Below are 16,400 nucleotides of genomic sequence, written 5' to 3'. Positions count from 1 at the left end.
TCTTCAACAAACTGCGCGGATTGCACCTATTTAGACCCCCGTGCAAATAATTTGCGCGCAGTAAAATCTGCTCACAGACCTATACATAGACAATGACACATATCGATATTCTTTACATCTTTGGATAAAATTGAATTAAAAACAATTGCGACTGGTGTGTCAGTAAAAATTGTAAGTGAATCCATAATTTTTTGGATAATTTTTCAGTAATTCGAAAAACGCCCGAAAAATGCATGATTTATTTGTTCGACTTACATTCTTGTACCTGAATGTACGGAATGCATTCTGTTTTCTGTTCGTTTCTTTTCATTTGTTAATCGGTCAATTTTCGTTATTAAACTCCTTGGTTCGCATTTCATAATAATTTTTGCCAAAACAATAACGATTATGCCGTTTGTAAATGTGATTCGAAAATCAGAAGCGAGCAACGGATGATTTGAAAAACTGACACGGGTTGTCTATGTGTGCATCAGTGCGAAAATATTTCTGCGTGGAAATTATTTGCACAGGAGTCTAAATAGGTGCAATTTCCGCAATATTCCTGGAGAAAAATTTATCAGTAGGTTAAAAATGAAGAAAACTTGTTTATTTTTTTACGAGTGTGTACCGATTGTTTATTGTTTTGGAATCGAAAGTAAACAAAAAAAAAGTTCATGTGACCGCTAGCACAATCTTCCAGTGGTAGTGGCTGAAAAATAACGGGAAACCTGACTTGTTTGGATCGAAAATTAATTATTTTACTATAAAATACCTTATTAAATTGGGTAATTCACAGATTGTGTGATGTAAGAACAAGTAACAATCTGTATTTCACTATTGGACATAAGTTTCCTGAGGTTGATAATAAGTAAATCCAGCCGATAATAAGGTAAACAAATTAAGATGCACATTTTGTTTTTGTTATATTTTGCTTGAGTCCTAAACCTAATTTGTTAATAATTTAGAAAAATTATCTGGTTTTTATTATCCATTCTATAAGAGCAAAATGTCAACGGGTCAACCTTCTTCGCCGGGAGCAGATGACATAATAGAGTTTAAGGATCACGACGCCTGGAAAGCCAATCTGGTCAAATCGGAGACAACGATTACGCGTCCACTGTTGGTATCTTGCAAGCGCTGCAATGTAAAAGTAGCCACAAAGGGCGATCTCTCAGTCCACTTGGCCACCGCTCATCCTGAAAGACGCGTTCGCCCACCAAGAGGACCGGTCCCATGTAAACATTGTGGAATAACTTGTCAATCGCATCGTAGCTTGAATTTACACATTAAACTTGACCACCCACTGGAAGTGAAGCCCCAAAGTGATCCACAATTCGAATGTGTCCATTGTAAAAAACTATTCGGCTTCAAGTCTGTCTTGGATCGTCACTATAACACAATGCATCCGGATCAACTGAGCTTTGAGTGTGAAGTTTGTAACGTACGTTATAACCATTCCTCAAAGCTTTTCGCTCACAGAAAAAATTGCAAAGATCCGACACCGAAAATAGCGAAGGAATCAACAAGCGGTAAACAAGCTCCGGCGCGTCGTAAAAATCCAGAAGTAGCCGGTTGTGATAATGCCAAAAAACATGCTTTTCAAGCTGAATTTTTAAAGCATTTACAAAATCAAAGGTGCGTAATTACGGATTTATTATTCCTTCCATATGAATATCTTATAAATTTTTAGCTCGTACTCTGCCGAAGAGCCCATTCAATAGCTGTCCGGGAACAAATGACTAAGACGACAATGTGAATAAAAAAGCAGAAGAAAGCAGAATTATCTTACGGAGTAAACAGTATTGCTTCATTCTAACTATTTATCATTTGACTCTCAAGTCGTCAGAAGGATAGAGTTATTCTGAATTTACCCTTGTTTCATTATTTCAAATATTTATTAGAGACCCTTCAACTGAATTCCTCATACGGCACTTATCACTAAATATTATGGTCTAATGTCCAACAATCTTTGACGAAAACACGTTTGAAAATCAGAAGACAAAAATAAAGACACTCTTTTTTGGTGCAAGGCAGGCTTATCTCATTCTAACAGGAGAATTCATTGGATTGGCTGGCTGTTTAAAGCCCGGTTTTAGTTACTAGTTTGTTTCCAATAATTATTAACCATACAAGAATTGAGAACGTCAGATCCAGGTGGCTTTTTTATTTCGCAGTGACTTAAATTCTGAACCGGTTGAATATTTACTTAAAATATAGTTGTAAAGAAATGCAAGTATACTTTAAATTTACACGAGTTTCCAAAAATATTTAAGTTGCATCTTGGAAGCGACGATAGTAATTATTACAAAACTACTCCATTGGCATGTTTTTTTTTTTTTAATTTGGTAACTTGAAATGCCATTTAATGGCCTTTTTAGATTTAGAGTTAAATAAGGTTCTACAAAGTTAAACTTTAAAAAAGTAAGTAATTCAACAAGATCTTTTTTTATTTAATTGTGTAATCTGCCTTAATGCGTTGCTGTCATTTTGGTAGTCTAATTACTCTTTCTGGGGTGTAAATCGATCAACGTGTGACAGCATTTTTTTTGTTTACGTTTTGTTTGCCAGCATAGAGTAAAAATGGTGTGCAGCGTTTGGAATTCAAAAGAAAATTCAATTTAATTCGCTTTATTCCAGTTAAAAAGCAATCAAAGTACGATGACCGATGACGAAGCGGAGCTAGTTACAAGCATAAAATTAGAGCCGCTTGACGCGGACACAGGGGGCTCTTACAACGACGAGCATTGGTCGGTATCCCAGCATTCGATAGAAAATGTACGGGAAGTCGCTAGCAAGTCTAGGAAGTCCAAGCCATCTATCGAGCGGCTCTGGGACATGGTTGTCGATTGGGTGCACTTACGGCACGTTATGCTTTACGAATTTCGGAAGGGATTAAACGATGCAACAACCTTTAAAATCATCCGTGCGGTTTATGGAGATCAGGCACCAGCTGAGCAAACGGTGTCAGAATATTTTACAAAATTTCGTCTCGGACATTTCAACCTCAAACATCTGAATGATACTCAGCAAGATGTACCGGATTCTTCCGATTTTGAATGCGCTGATCAACCAGAACTTGAGGATCATTCGCGACAATCTTCACCGGCTTCAAGGTAACGAAATTTAGAGAAACCGTAAGTATTTGAACGACTTAAATTAACACGATGTTCGTTGCAGTGTGCTGGAAGCTGCTTGGGGAAACGAGCTGAATAACGCAACAACCAACGATGAAAATCAAAAAAAAACTTACGGTCAGAACCAAAAAAAGTATGAATGCAAAGTATGTCACAAAAACTTCAAACATAATCAAACTTTGAAACGCCATTATGAAAGAGAACACGGAAATGTTCAGACACTGTCTAATGAAAGCTTGTTGCCAATCGAAGAATGTAACATTGTGGAAGAAGATCCTGCTTCCACAACATCGGATTCAAGCGAACTCCAAGAGAGCTACATTGAGGAGGATGTTCTAAATATAGGTGATCCCGAAACTAGCAATTACAGTTTTGAAGAGCATTCATAGTAAGTCATTTCAAAGATGTGAATATCTTTTAAACTATTTAGTTTGTAACGAAATTATTTTCACTTTAGCTCTCTTCCTGGCGACAAAGTTATCGAATCCGATGATCCAAGCAGAATCGAAGAAGAAAGTAATCGGAATAAAGAGCGACAGACGAAAAATGCAGTTCCAAACAAGGTTCAATGCAAAATATGTCACCGAACGTTTAACCGTCATTTCTTATTGAATCGACACTATGGAAAAAAACATGCCAATAAGCCAGAATTGAGTGACAGTGAAATGAAAAATGCTAAACAACTTGAAGCACGCGATGCAGCACTATTTGTGGAAATGCCTTGCCTAGAACTACCTGAAAATATTTTCGAAGAAAATGATGCAACGCCGGAAGAAAGTGCTGAAAATTTTGAAGATATATATAGTTGCGACCAATGTCCAGCTACGTTTAGCCTTAAAACGTTCTTGGCGGATCATTTTGTTGCGCATCATTTAAAAAAACCACGGTTGGTAATTCAATCCATTCCAGGTTAAGAAGATAAAGCTAGCTATCTATTATTATAAACGTTTCTTTAAATCTCGTCCACAGATACGAGTGTGAGTTTTGTGGGAAACGTTTTTTCTTTGGGCGACAATATGAGATTCATCGGAAAAAGGACCACCTTAAGCAATATAATGCACTGCTTGAAGAAAGGAAACTCAAAACTCTGCCCAAAAATTGCTTGTTTCAAATGGATGGGTGCAAAATTGTCGAAGAAAATTCTACCAAAACACCATTAGAGTTCAGTGATGTCCGCGACTCGTGCTCTGCAGAGATTGATCCCTTGAAAAGTGAACCTGATTCAAGCACTTTTTCTGAAGAACGTTCAAGGCAAGTCAACTAAATCGGAGTAAAGGTAATTTATATTTTAACAAAATTTTCCCCTCAGCACTCCCACCATAGACGAACTGAATACAAGTTACTCGTTCAATCCGATGCCACAAGCGAAGGAAGTGGAATTAGTTGATATTATCGGAATCGATAAAATGGCGCTGTTGGATTCAGAGAGAAACGATAAAAAGCTGGGAAAAATACGTCGAAAATGTAAAAGATGTTTTACAACAGTGAATGGATGTTTGAATCGTCACATGAAAACTATGCACAGAGATGAGCAACGTTTTGAATGTAAGAACTGCCAGAAGCGTTTCTTTCGATCGGCAGGTTTGTTACTGCATCAAGCGCGTTGTGGAGCTAATGCCAATGAGCGGCATAACTGTGACGGGTGCGAGTTAACTTTTAAAAAAGAGATATTTCTTAAGGACCATTTTACATCGAAGCATTTGGGAAAACCACGGTTAGTAATTCATTTTATTTTTAACACGAATTTTAATGCCTTTATGACATGAAATTTTCTATTCATACTATAAAAATATCTTTTTTGTTTCGATTTGATTCCCAGGTACGAGTGTGAGTTCTGTGAAGAACGTTTTTTCTATCACCAAAAATACTATACCCATCGAAAAAATGAACACCTTGAGGAGTACAACGCACTTGTAAAGCAAAAGAATGTCCGCAATTTGCCCTTTAATTGTTTGTTTAAGATGGATGGTTGCAAAGTTGTAGAAGAAGGGTGAGTATCAGGATGTTGGCATTCCAATCTCGATTGGTTGCCAAGTTTAAAATTATTGACACAATAATTATCACTTCAGCATTCTTCTCGAAAACGAACAAACCGGTTCCAAACTTGACACAAATGAATCACAAACGGTGGTGTCGAATCTATCGGAAAACGAGACAAACAAACCTGAAAGGCAAGCTCATGAATGCAGATCATGTCACAAATCGTTTGACACTACCTACAATTTGGATCGTCATTATGCGTTGATGCACGAAAATGGGCCACAGTATGAATGCGACAAATGTAGAAAGCTTTTCTCTAAGGCCGAAAGATTTGAGGAGCATCTAAGGCTTAGTAGTTGTAACAAATTTGTAAGGAAATTCAGCTGCAACAGATGCCCGTTTACGTTTGATTACATGCAACATCTGAAAGATCACTTTGCTGCGAAGCATTTAAAGAGACATCGGTCAGTAATTTATTTCGAATGCCGATACAAAAAAACTTAATATTTCTATGGTATACCTACAACTAAAGAAAATTCTTTTTTCTCGATCCCATGTCCAGATACGAGTGTGAATTTTGTGGGGAACGCTTTTTCTATGTTCAAAAGTATGCTAACCATCGAAGATCGAAACATCGCGAGGAATACGAGGCGCTACTTAAGCAATCTAATTTAAACAGGTTGCCCCATAATTGCCTGTTTCGAATAGATCGTGGTCAATTTTCGGAAACCTGTGAAGAAATCCCCAGCGTTGAAATACCTCCATCTACAAGGTAAGTCACTTGAACCAAGATGGTTTTTTAAATGAATCCTCCAACTAAAATCATAACGTGCTTGCACTGAAGGACACTTCAAGCATTCGACGCAAGTCTACTAGAGCAGGGTAGAGATAATTTATATTTTAACAAAATTATTTTCCCTTTAGTACTTCTACCATAGACGAACTGACTGCAAGTTTATCGTTCAAACCGATACTACAATCAAAGGAAAGGGAATTTGGTGAGACAAACGATAAAAAGCTGGAAAACAAAGGTCGAAAATGTAAAAGATGTTTTCAAACAGTGACCGGATGTTTGAAACGTCACATGGCAACTATGCACAGAGATCAGCAACGTTATGAATGTAAGAACTGCCAGAAGCGTTTCTTTCGATCGGCAGGATTCTTAGCGCATCGAACGCGTTGTGGAGCGAATGCTAAAGAGCGGTATAAATGTGATGAATGCGAGTTAACTTTTAAAAGAGAGATATTTCTTTGGAACCATTTTACATCGAAGCATTTAAACAAACCACGGTTAGTAATTCATTTTATTTCAACACGAATTTTAATTCTTTATGACATGATATTTTCTCTTCATACTATAAAAATGTCTTTTTTGTTTCGAATTGATTCCCAGGTACGAGTGTGAGTTCTGTGAAGAACGTTTTTTCTATCACCAAAAATACTATAACCATCGAAAAAATAAACACCCTGAGAAGTACAAAGCTCTTGTAAAGCAAATGAATGTCCGTTCATTGCCCTTAAATTGTTTGTTTAAGATGGATGGTTGCAAAGTTGTAGAAGAAGGGTGAGTATCAGGATGTTGGCATTTCAATCTCGATTGGTTGCCAAATTTAAAATTTTTGACACAATAATTATCACTTCAGCATTCTTCTCGAAAACGAACAAACCGGTTCCAAACTCGAAACAAATGAATCACAAACGGTGGTATCGAATCTATCGGAAAACGAGACAAACAAACCTGAAAAGCAAGCTCATAAATGCAGATTATGTCACAAATCGTTTGACACTACCTACAATTTGGATCGTCATTATGCGTCGATGCACGAAAATGAGCCACAGTACGAATGCGACGAATGTAATAAGCGTTTCTTGAAGGCCGAAAGATTTGAGGAGCATCTTAGGAATAGCAAATGTAACAAATTAGGAAGAAATTACAGCTGTAACAGATGCCCTTTTACGTTTGATCACATGCAACATCTGAAAGATCATTTCGCTGCGAATCACTTGAAGAAACATCGGTCAGTCATTTATTTCAAATGACGTTACAATACACTTAATATTTCTAAATCTCATTTTTTTTTTCGATATCATGTTTAGCTACGAGTGTGAATTTTGTGGGGAACGCTTTTTCTATGTTCAAAAATATGCCAACCATCGAACATCGAAGCATCGCGAGGAATACGAGGCGCTGCTTAAGCGATCGAATGTAAACAGGTTGCCCCTCAATTACCTGTTTCGAATGGATCGTGGTCAAATGTGGGTAACTGTCGAAGAAATGCCCAGCGCTGAAATACCGCTATCTATAAGGTAAGTCATTTGAATCAGGCTGATTTTTTAAATGATTCTTCCAACTTTCAACTGAAACTATACCTACAGTGCGAGTACAGTACAGTACAGTACAGGTAGGGGCGAGTGCGTACATGGAGGAGACCAAAGTCAATAAACTCTGGTACTACCGACGAGTTTATAGTCAGAATCAGTGTGGATGTGGCTACTACACTGAACAAAATCGGGCTATAAGCATTATCGGAAATTTTAGTGTTTTTGCACTAAAGGAAAATCCAATACTTTTTAAAGATTGGCATGCAATGATGTGATCATTATTTCCGATTGATTTTATCGGAAGTTCTAATGAAAGTTAAAAAGAATCGTTTTAATATATTCCATTATGAAATATGGTGATAAATAATGTCTAGTGAACGGAATAAAATGAATCGAGTATTTCAATGAATTTAAAATGTTTATTTCTCATAAATAAGTGTTTTTTGCATTGAGATTAATCTCAATACAATTGAATGAGATTTATTAATATACAATACTATACAAGGTCGAACATTTTTACATCACGAGTTTTATTCTTAATTCTATCTAAAAACATAAAATTTCACAAATTATATTCTTATGCTACCTGACTACAGTACCCTTACGATTGTTATCTGAAAATAAATTGAGAAAAAAAACTAATTATTTTTTATTAACACACAAGTCATAATTCAATCAATATAACAAACTTGTGTACGAAAATTTAGTGTGGAATAAAAACAAATGGGAAATGATGATAATGATTATAGAATATTTCATATTATTCAAATAAAAAAACATCAAGTATATCTTCAATACTTCTATGTGTAATTCTGGAAACAAATTGAATCAAACAATCCGAGAGCAATTGAGCTTGACAAAGAAGTAAAAATGTTACAATTTTTTTCTGATAGCATTAGTTTGAAAATCTCAAAGATTTTAATAAACTCAAATTCCTGGCATCATTAAAAATATCTACTTCGAGACAGAAATGTTGATGATTCTTTAAAGGTAACACTTTTAAATGTTTTCAAAGGATTATTATAAAGGATAGCTCACCTGCACTTATCATTAACGCCTGCTGGAGGCTGATCCAGCCTATGTCAAATACTGTTACTTTCATTTTTTTGGGACACATCAAGAAAATCAGTTCGAGCAACAAAATACTGGAGGGATGAACTGCGGCGGAACTGCATAAACTACTTGTCCTTAGTGAAGGGTAATATGCATCTTTAGCAACCCCCTGGCAACTTGACGTTTCCCATACAAATCGCGTGTGCCAGTTTTTTCTGGTTCTCTGGTTCTGTCAAATCGAAAATCAAGCGACTTAACATGTCGGAAGGACGCATATTGAAATATATTCTCTTTCAATTGATTCAACAAATGAAAAAATGATTCGAATTTAAAAATTTTTAGCTCAGTTATGTAAAAACGATCTGTTTTCAAAAGTTAAGTCGATGCAAACGACTCACAGACGTAAATCTTTGTGTCATTTATTAGGTCTAAAACTTCTGGACTGATCAAAATAATCCACTGGTAATCGACAGTTTTTCGGAACAAGTATCCCTTCCACCGAAACTATTGTGGGCAATCGTACACAATAAATGTAAAACAAAACATTACCACAACAATCATCAAGTGATTTTCATAAACTGTGAAACATATGAAAATTTTAGAATGGCAAAACTTTCACATTATAGCAGAACATTTCTTGTTTTATGGAAAAACTGTTTCTATACAATAAATGAATAGGTAGATTATTGAATGTGTATAATAATTTCGGTTGAATCTTTTCTTCATTCATTCGAAAGTTATGAATTTGCCTGATTCGCACCACATTTGATGATGGGCCCTTTCCATACGCATGGCTCGAAAAGTACGTAAACAAGCGGTACACATGCGACATCTGCGATTTTGAATCAGGCACACGAAACTCGCCAGAACTGTCAAGTTGCCAGGGGGTTGATCTTTAGTCCTTAATGATGTTAACCATCATGACTCGACCGATGACTTGATTTATATCACGGGACATATCCAACGAATACCTAAACGAAAATTGGAAAGAATGTTTTGTACATAATTTTGATTTTAATGAATTAATTATATTTCTGTGACCCACCACTCATCGCCTGAACTATTTCCATTCTCTTGCGTCCGAACTTCTTCGAAGTGCTTTTCCTCAATATGACCCGAGCGTCTTTGAGCGGTGGCAATAGTACTCCCTTACTATCACAGCTCTGCCATTCAGGTCCGCACAGTCGAGCCCTTCGAAAATTTTCCCTAGACAGACGGCCAAAAATATGACTTCTTTCCCTCAGAGTATTCTTTCCGTTGGTCTCGGTCATGGTATTCAAAAAATTTTCTTTTTCACGCGGTTCAACAAAAATAAGTTTGTTTGACTTATCTGTGTCAGATGCGAGTTTCCTTCAACGATTGCTGACATTTGTTGAACAGCGGAAACGGAGAAAAAAGAGCAAAGGAAACCAAGTTTGAATTGTCACGGATTTGCATAGCTGGAGCTCAAACCCTTACTATCCGCTCTTTAAAATGCCATTTTCACGCAAACCTGGCTGCCGTCAGTAGCATGCAGATTTTGCAGCCGTATAACAATCGGAATGTCCTGATCAGCGGTTTCACCGGTCAACGTTTCACTGGTCAGAATAGTATTCCTTGCATTCCGCCCCAGAAGTTGACAACTCGTTGATGTAATTTGCGTGGTCCTCCCGAATGGTGGGCAAATGCACCATCAGATACGCATGTGGAACGATTGCTTGGGAGCTGAGCAGCGGCCACTTGCTAGGAACGGGATAATTTACGCCTGGTATATAACATTTGCCCTTCGTCCAAAATTGATTCTGGAAGAAATGAATTTTGTTTTAAAAAACTGATAGGAAAAAAACATTGTTACCATTTAAGCATGTGTCGTCCTCGATGTATTTGCTATTCCGGCCATGAACCCATTCAATGGGCGATCCTTGAAGTTGGGATCAGAATTGGTCTGATACAGAACAGAGCAAGGATGCGATGGAAAGTTGCTCATCCGGCAAATGTGCCTCGTCTAGACTCCAGATTACCGTATAGGATCGCGCTGTTGTCCTTCATCCTAAATAGAGGTACCGGAGGCACGGGTTAACTTTTACTGCCGTAATTCTTGAGCTGCCGCCTGGAGCGTTTTTTCCACCTCCTGAAAAATATTATTTTTGTTTTGATTAAGCATAGTTTATATTAAAATTCAAAACCAAATACGAAACTCACCATTAGAACCAGTGTCATCACTTTCCAATGCCAATCTTGTACATACTAGTTTGATTTCCGTCTAAATTAAATTTTATTACAACCGCGGCCATTTCCGACATTTTGAAAGACGAAAATATCTTAACTAGGTACCAAAACAAGTCGATAGATTTATTCTATTGGAAATTCTGTTAAAATTTATCATTGATGGAATTTGGTAAAATAAACAAACGCATTTCGGTTCAATGCATTTTATATTCAAAGCCTGCATATAAAATCTATAAGTATTTTTTTTAGCAAACAAAAGATAATTTATTGATTTTAATCAATTTGAATTTTGCATAAAAATCATTTATCATTCAATGAAATGTAATATGCTTTTTGATATATTGTATCATTTTTTACTGTAAAAAGAATTTAACCTCAAATAATATAAGTTAAAAGGAACACACTGTATATTTAATCGCCCGATTTGGTTCAGTGTACTCCTGTTCAATATTCTGCGAACCTCAGTAATGCCTTGCGATGCTAGTTCGTTCTTAAGTTCTTTCTCTGACATTTCATCCACTTCAGAGCAACGGATCAAAAATTTACGAATATTCAATTTTGGGTGGCGCACAATTTCAATAGCTGTTCCATCGAGAAGATGTTTTAAGGTAGCAATCTTTCGAATTTGATCTAAATTTCGATTTTTTAGCACGTACCAGTTATTCTTTTTCACGAAAAAGGCTCTTTCCATTTTTCCAGCATGTTGTTCTACCGTTCTTCCAATAACGAATGGGTTATTCGCTCCTCCACGTCCCCTAAGTACAAGATAAAACAATTGTTCATGGATATTTTTCGGCTCCTTCTATTCCGGAACAGTCCGGTTAGGGTGACAGGCTCATTACCACAACTTATCCACTATACCACACTATACAAACAAAGCCTTTCATCGCGATGGGAAAGAAAAAATCCAACCGATCTCTTCGAAGGCAGAGAAACAACGCGCCTGATGGTAGTGTGAAAACAACTGTTGACACTTACCTAAGGAGATCGTCCAGCACAAAGGGAGGAAACTTGACTACACGCGTCCGCCGTTACTCACCGAATGGATGGCCGGATGTCTGCGTGCGAGGGAAGACGAGTGACTATGTCGATTGTGTGGACTCTCATTAACTGGAAGTGTTGCCCGATGTGTAGTTGTGTCGACGGTGGCGTCCGGCATTCTCGTAACCGTAACATGTCCTGCCCGGCGTTCCCATCCAGCCTTCGTCACCTTCTGGATACTGGGTTCACCGTAGAGTGTCATGAGATCGTGGTTTATCGCGGATTTGACGTAGTGTGTAGATTTGGTCCGTCGTGCACCGTCCCTCCATGAAGCCGGTCTGCTGACTTCCCACGAATATGTTTGCTTGTTGCGTTAGGCGGCGGAGTAGGATTCGGGACAACACTTCGTTGACGGCATTGAGGACAGTGATCGCTCGGTAGTTCTCACTTTTCGATTTTCCATCCTTTATTTCAGAAATATCCACTAGGGATGTGGCGTTGATTTTTAAAACTACCAATACAGTATTCCTTGTTTGTAATTTGATCTGTTTAGACGGCCTAGACGCATTTCCATTCTTATCATTCTTATCCGTTCCCACTTTAAATTGAGCCTATGTTTCTTGCATACTTTAACCACTGCTTTATCAATATTATTTTCACTTAAGCATTCTTAACATCGACGAACTAGCTGCTAGTTACTCATTCACACCTGAACCACAAGCGGGGGAAATGCCTGATGATCTGATCGAAGTCAATGACGAAGAATTTTGGAATGACGAGCCGTGCGATCCAGAGGAAAACAATAAAAAGCGAGCGAAAAAAATTCTGAAATGTAAAAGATGTTTTAAAACAGTGTTCGGATGTTTGAAACCTCATATGGAAGCTATGCACAAAGATGAGCAACGTTATGAATGTAAGAAATGTCATAAACGTTTCTTCCGGTCGGCAGGATTCGTAGTGCATCAAAGGCGTTGTGCAGCTAATAAAGAGCGATACAAGTGTGACAGATGCGAATTAACTTTTAAAAGAAAAGTATCTCTTTGGGACCATTTTTCATCGAAGCATTTGGGAAAACCTCGGTTAGTTATTCATTTTATTTATTGTTTCCAGAAAACTGAAAAATCATTATAATTTTAACGGCATGTTCGGCGGAATGAAAACTAGAGAGAATTTTTATTTTAAGAAATTTGGAAGAAAGGTGGATAGACAGGCATTACTGCGCCAATAGGAGAAAGCTCGAAAGCTCCATGGGTTGTTACGTTTTTTGTTCGTTTGAAGTGTGTGTAAAACCACGCTCTCAAACCACTGGGCTCGCTATACATGGGAATTCTCTTTCTGAGTTTCTCATGTATAGTTAGAGTATCAGCAGCGGTCAGGTGGTAACACTCCATTTTGACACTTCGACGGCGCACCGCAAGGTTTCAAACCAGGTGTTATCTTGCTCCTGGGTGTTAAAAAAGCGAGCCAGGAGTCAAATATGAATACCGACCAGCTCCTGATTTGACAGGTGCTAAAGTGTCTGGGGAAAATTTACAAAAGAAAATAGCAACAAACAACAACAACAGCTATCGATGCGTCACCAGTGGCAAAAATGGGAACCAGTTTAGCACTTACCAGTGCGCAAATGAGCTGCCAAAGCTAAAATAAGACCGAAAATGTGTCCCGGGTTAACACCTGAGATAGCACTTACCGGTACTGATGCTCTTATAGTGTCGTGGCTGATCCGACCGCTCGAATCCATTCCTGCACTGGTAACTGGTAACACGCTTCACTCAAGAGCTTTCTCAATAGACTCCTTGAGTGAAGCGTGTTACCAAGCTCTTGAGTGAAGCGTGTTACCAGTTACCAGTCCAGGAACGGATTCGAGCGAGGAGAATCTGGTCGGTCGGATCAGCCACGACAGTTAGCTAGTGTAGAGCAAAGGCGGGACAATTTATGGGAGCTTTTCATCAACATGCCCTCTAGCCTAAAATTTCAACACCTTTCAAGCTTTCTTCTATTGGCGCACTAATGCCGGTCTATCCACCTTTCTTTCGAATTTCTTAAAATAAAACTTCTCTCTAGTTTTCATTCCGCCGAACATGCCATTAAAATTATAATCATAACAATTGCGGCGATTAAAATCATATAACGAAAACTGAAAAACTGTTTCATACTCAACTTTAAAAATTTGATTCCCAGGTACGAGTGTGAGTTCTGTGGGGAACGGTTTAAGCGTAACCAAAAATATATAGTACATAGAAAAACGAACCATTTTGAGGAGTACAACGCACTTCTGAAGGAAAAGAATGTCAGTGTTTTGCCCTTTAACTGTTTGTTTAAAATGGATGGTTGCAAAATTGTCGAGCAAAGGTGAGTCACGAAATTCAGGATGTTGGCATTCCAATCTCTATTGGTAAACCATGATTGACCTCGGTTCAAAAATTTTGACAAAATAATTATCACTTCAGCATTCGTTCCGTAAACGAACAACCCGGTTCCAAACTTAAAACAAATGAATCACAAGCGGCGGTATCGAACCAATCGGAGAACGAGACATATGAATGCCGATTATGTCACGAAACGTTCTACAGTATCTCTAATTTGGATTTCCATTATGAATCGATGCACGAGAATGACCCACAGTATGAATGTGAGCACTGTAAAAAGCGTTTCCTCAGGTCGGAAGGACACAAAACACACCAAAAGGTGTGTAGATTTAACAAATTAAGGACGAAGTACAAGTGCCATAAGCTGCCCTTCTACATTTAATTACATTTGTAATCTGAGAGATCATTATGTTGCGAATCATTTGAAAAAACCACGGTCAGTAATTTATTTTAAAAGCTAAACATTTCTCAACTAATTAAATTTCTTTTGCTCGATACAATATCCAGATTCGAGTGTGAATTTTGTGGGGAACGTTTTCTCTATATGAGAAAATACGTTTACCATCGAAAATCGGTACATCGTGAGGAATACAGGGCGCTGCTTAAGAAATCTAATCTTTCCAAGTTACCCTTCAATTTTCTGTTTCGAATGGATGATGAGATGATCTGGGAAGTCGTCCAACCAACTCCCAGCAATAGCACACCGACAGATTCAAGGTAAGTCGCTTGAACCAGGATGTTGAGACCCGAATTTCGATAGAAAATTTCGTTGCAGTCCGCACTTACACTTTTAAACACATTTTTTTTTCTCGCTTCAGCACTCAAATGAACGATACCAACCCAACCAAAAAGAGGTTTAATTGCAAATTATGTCCCAGAACATTTCAAAGTAATGACAATTTGGACCGCCATTATGTATCAATGCACAAGGATGATCCACAGTTTCAATGCGAGTACTGTAATGAGCTCTTCCTGAAGTCGGTAAAACTTAACCGACATAAAAGAACATGTAAATTTAACGAATCAAAAGACAAATACGCCTGTGAGCTCTGCCCTGCTACGTTCAAACTCAGTCATTCAGTAAGAAGACATTATGAAGCAATGCATTCAGAAAAGCAGTGGTAAGTTTTAAATAACGACGAAACAAAAACTGTTGACATCTTCTATACCTAATCAACTAAGTAAGAGTCCGATTTCTCGATCCCATCTGCAGATACTATTGTGAATTTTGCGAGAAACGCTTTTTCTATGTTCGAAAATAAGCTCACCATCGAAGATAGAAGCATCGTGAGAAAAACAAGGTACTTGTCATAGAAATTCCCAGGACAGAAACACCGACATAATCTACAAGGTAATCAATTTGAAACTGAAGGATATATATGTAAAGGCATATGATCTATCCAACGTGCATTACTAGGTATCATCTAAGCGGGTAAAATTGGTCATTTTCAGATATCGCTGATCAAGCGCTCTTCAAAAATGGTCCTTCATATTTTAACCTTCGATCATCTTATGATTGTACAAGCTTCTCGGAATACAATAAAACGCCGCAAAACTAACTTCACCGAAAGTTGACCGTAAGGATCAGCTTGGCAGATCGATCTTTCTCCCTCACGTCATCCATGGAAACCGACGGAAGCTGAAGTGAAATAATAAGGAATGTGAAACAAAGCCTGCCTTCGGATCGTCTTCCGTTATCGTCGTTTTGCCTCCCAGCAAACTGCACAATTCAGGTTTTCTTCGTACTACGTACCAATATCCAATCCAGCTGTCTTCTAGAAGCTACGTGAAGTTATCTTGATGTACGACATTTTCAGCTTTTAACATAACGAAGTAGAACTGGTCCTATCAGTTTGGGAGACAGTTTATTAATGATGTTATAATTTTATGCAGTGAAAAAGGTTTTATTTAACTTATCTTTTGGATTACCGTAAAACATACAGCAGTAAAATCACGTGTGCGCGTTAAGACGTAATTTCAATAAAACTAACGTTTATATCAGATCAAAGGGATTTTTGTTGCTCCGAACGTTCAGAAGTTGCTGTTATGTGCTATGGTATACAATTTCTCGTGCGTTGAAATTCACTCCAATTTCACTCCGATTAGCTGTCACTCTTATGGAAATCTATGTAAGAGTAAGCGTTATTCTTTTAAGCCGGCCCAAGCTTAATTTAATAACGTTTTCGTTTGCTCCACTCGCTCAGTTTTGCACTCCCGATAAAAACATAAATCGTCGTTAATGTATTGCTTACCTCACTAACTCACACTTTAGTTACGATCAGTGCTTTAGTGTTGAACCGTTCAACCAGTGGTTAAACCACTGGCCATACTGACTGGACACTCGATTTCGTTTTCTGGATAATTTTTCCAACAA

The 16,400-nt window shown here is 37.8% G+C and overlaps 2 protein-coding genes across 3 annotated transcripts; both read left to right on the top strand.

The window, feature by feature from the left end:
- The first annotated feature begins 675 nt into the window (after nucleotides 1–675).
- On the top strand, nucleotides 676–2,009 carry LOC129738849 (zinc finger protein 721-like). Of its 2 annotated transcripts, none has more exons than XM_055730155.1 (3): nucleotides 676–868; nucleotides 982–1,614; nucleotides 1,670–2,009. In XM_055730155.1, the coding sequence occupies exons 2-3, from the start codon at nucleotides 986–988 to the stop codon at nucleotides 1,698–1,700; spliced, it is 660 nt and encodes a 219-aa protein (XP_055586130.1). In that variant the 5' UTR covers nucleotides 676–868; nucleotides 982–985; the 3' UTR covers nucleotides 1,701–2,009. The 2 variants fall into 2 exon arrangements, with proteins under 2 accessions (XP_055586130.1, XP_055586129.1); XM_055730154.1 differs by having other exon boundaries at nucleotides 945–1,614.
- A 539-nt stretch (nucleotides 2,010–2,548) lies between these two features.
- On the top strand, nucleotides 2,549–16,027 carry LOC129757386 (zinc finger protein 91-like). Its single transcript, XM_055754595.1, has 20 exons — nucleotides 2,549–2,562; nucleotides 2,617–3,092; nucleotides 3,157–3,501; nucleotides 3,571–3,999; nucleotides 4,083–4,364; nucleotides 4,423–4,827; nucleotides 4,933–5,103; nucleotides 5,183–5,557; nucleotides 5,656–5,865; nucleotides 6,018–6,383; nucleotides 6,487–6,657; nucleotides 6,737–7,111; nucleotides 7,191–7,400; nucleotides 12,323–12,736; nucleotides 13,839–14,009; nucleotides 14,108–14,462; nucleotides 14,534–14,743; nucleotides 14,845–15,147; nucleotides 15,240–15,377; nucleotides 15,479–16,027. Exons 1-16 carry the CDS (start codon nucleotides 2,560–2,562, stop codon nucleotides 14,406–14,408), a joined length of 4,704 nt encoding a protein of 1,567 aa, XP_055610570.1. The 5' UTR covers nucleotides 2,549–2,559; the 3' UTR covers nucleotides 14,409–14,462; nucleotides 14,534–14,743; nucleotides 14,845–15,147; nucleotides 15,240–15,377; nucleotides 15,479–16,027.
- The last annotated feature ends 373 nt before the right edge of the window (nucleotides 16,028–16,400 follow it).

This window comes from Uranotaenia lowii, chromosome 1 (assembly GCF_029784155.1).
Source record: "Uranotaenia lowii strain MFRU-FL chromosome 1, ASM2978415v1, whole genome shotgun sequence".
In the NCBI taxonomy this organism is placed as follows: Eukaryota; Metazoa; Arthropoda; class Insecta; order Diptera; family Culicidae; genus Uranotaenia; species Uranotaenia lowii.
Note: the sequence above shows the minus strand (reverse complement) of the source record. Positions and strands in the feature narration are given on the sequence as shown.

What these genes read in the sequence shown, in the direction of transcription:
- LOC129757386 (XM_055754595.1), top strand. An exon ending in TTTTCTGAAGAACGTTCAAG is followed by an intron (nt 4,365 to 4,422) that starts GCAAGTCAACTA and finishes TTTTCCCCTCAG; the next exon opens with CACTCCCACCATAGACGAAC. An exon ending in GAAATACCGCTATCTATAAG is followed by an intron (nt 7,401 to 12,322) that starts GTAAGTCATTTG and finishes TTTTCACTTAAG; the next exon opens with CATTCTTAACATCGACGAAC.
- LOC129738849 (XM_055730155.1), top strand. Translation starts at nt 986, where the DNA reads ATGTCAACGGGTCAACCTTCTTCGCCGGGAGCAGATGACATAATAGAG. An exon ending in AAGCATTTACAAAATCAAAG is followed by an intron (nt 1,615 to 1,669) that starts GTGCGTAATTAC and finishes ATAAATTTTTAG; the next exon opens with CTCGTACTCTGCCGAAGAGC.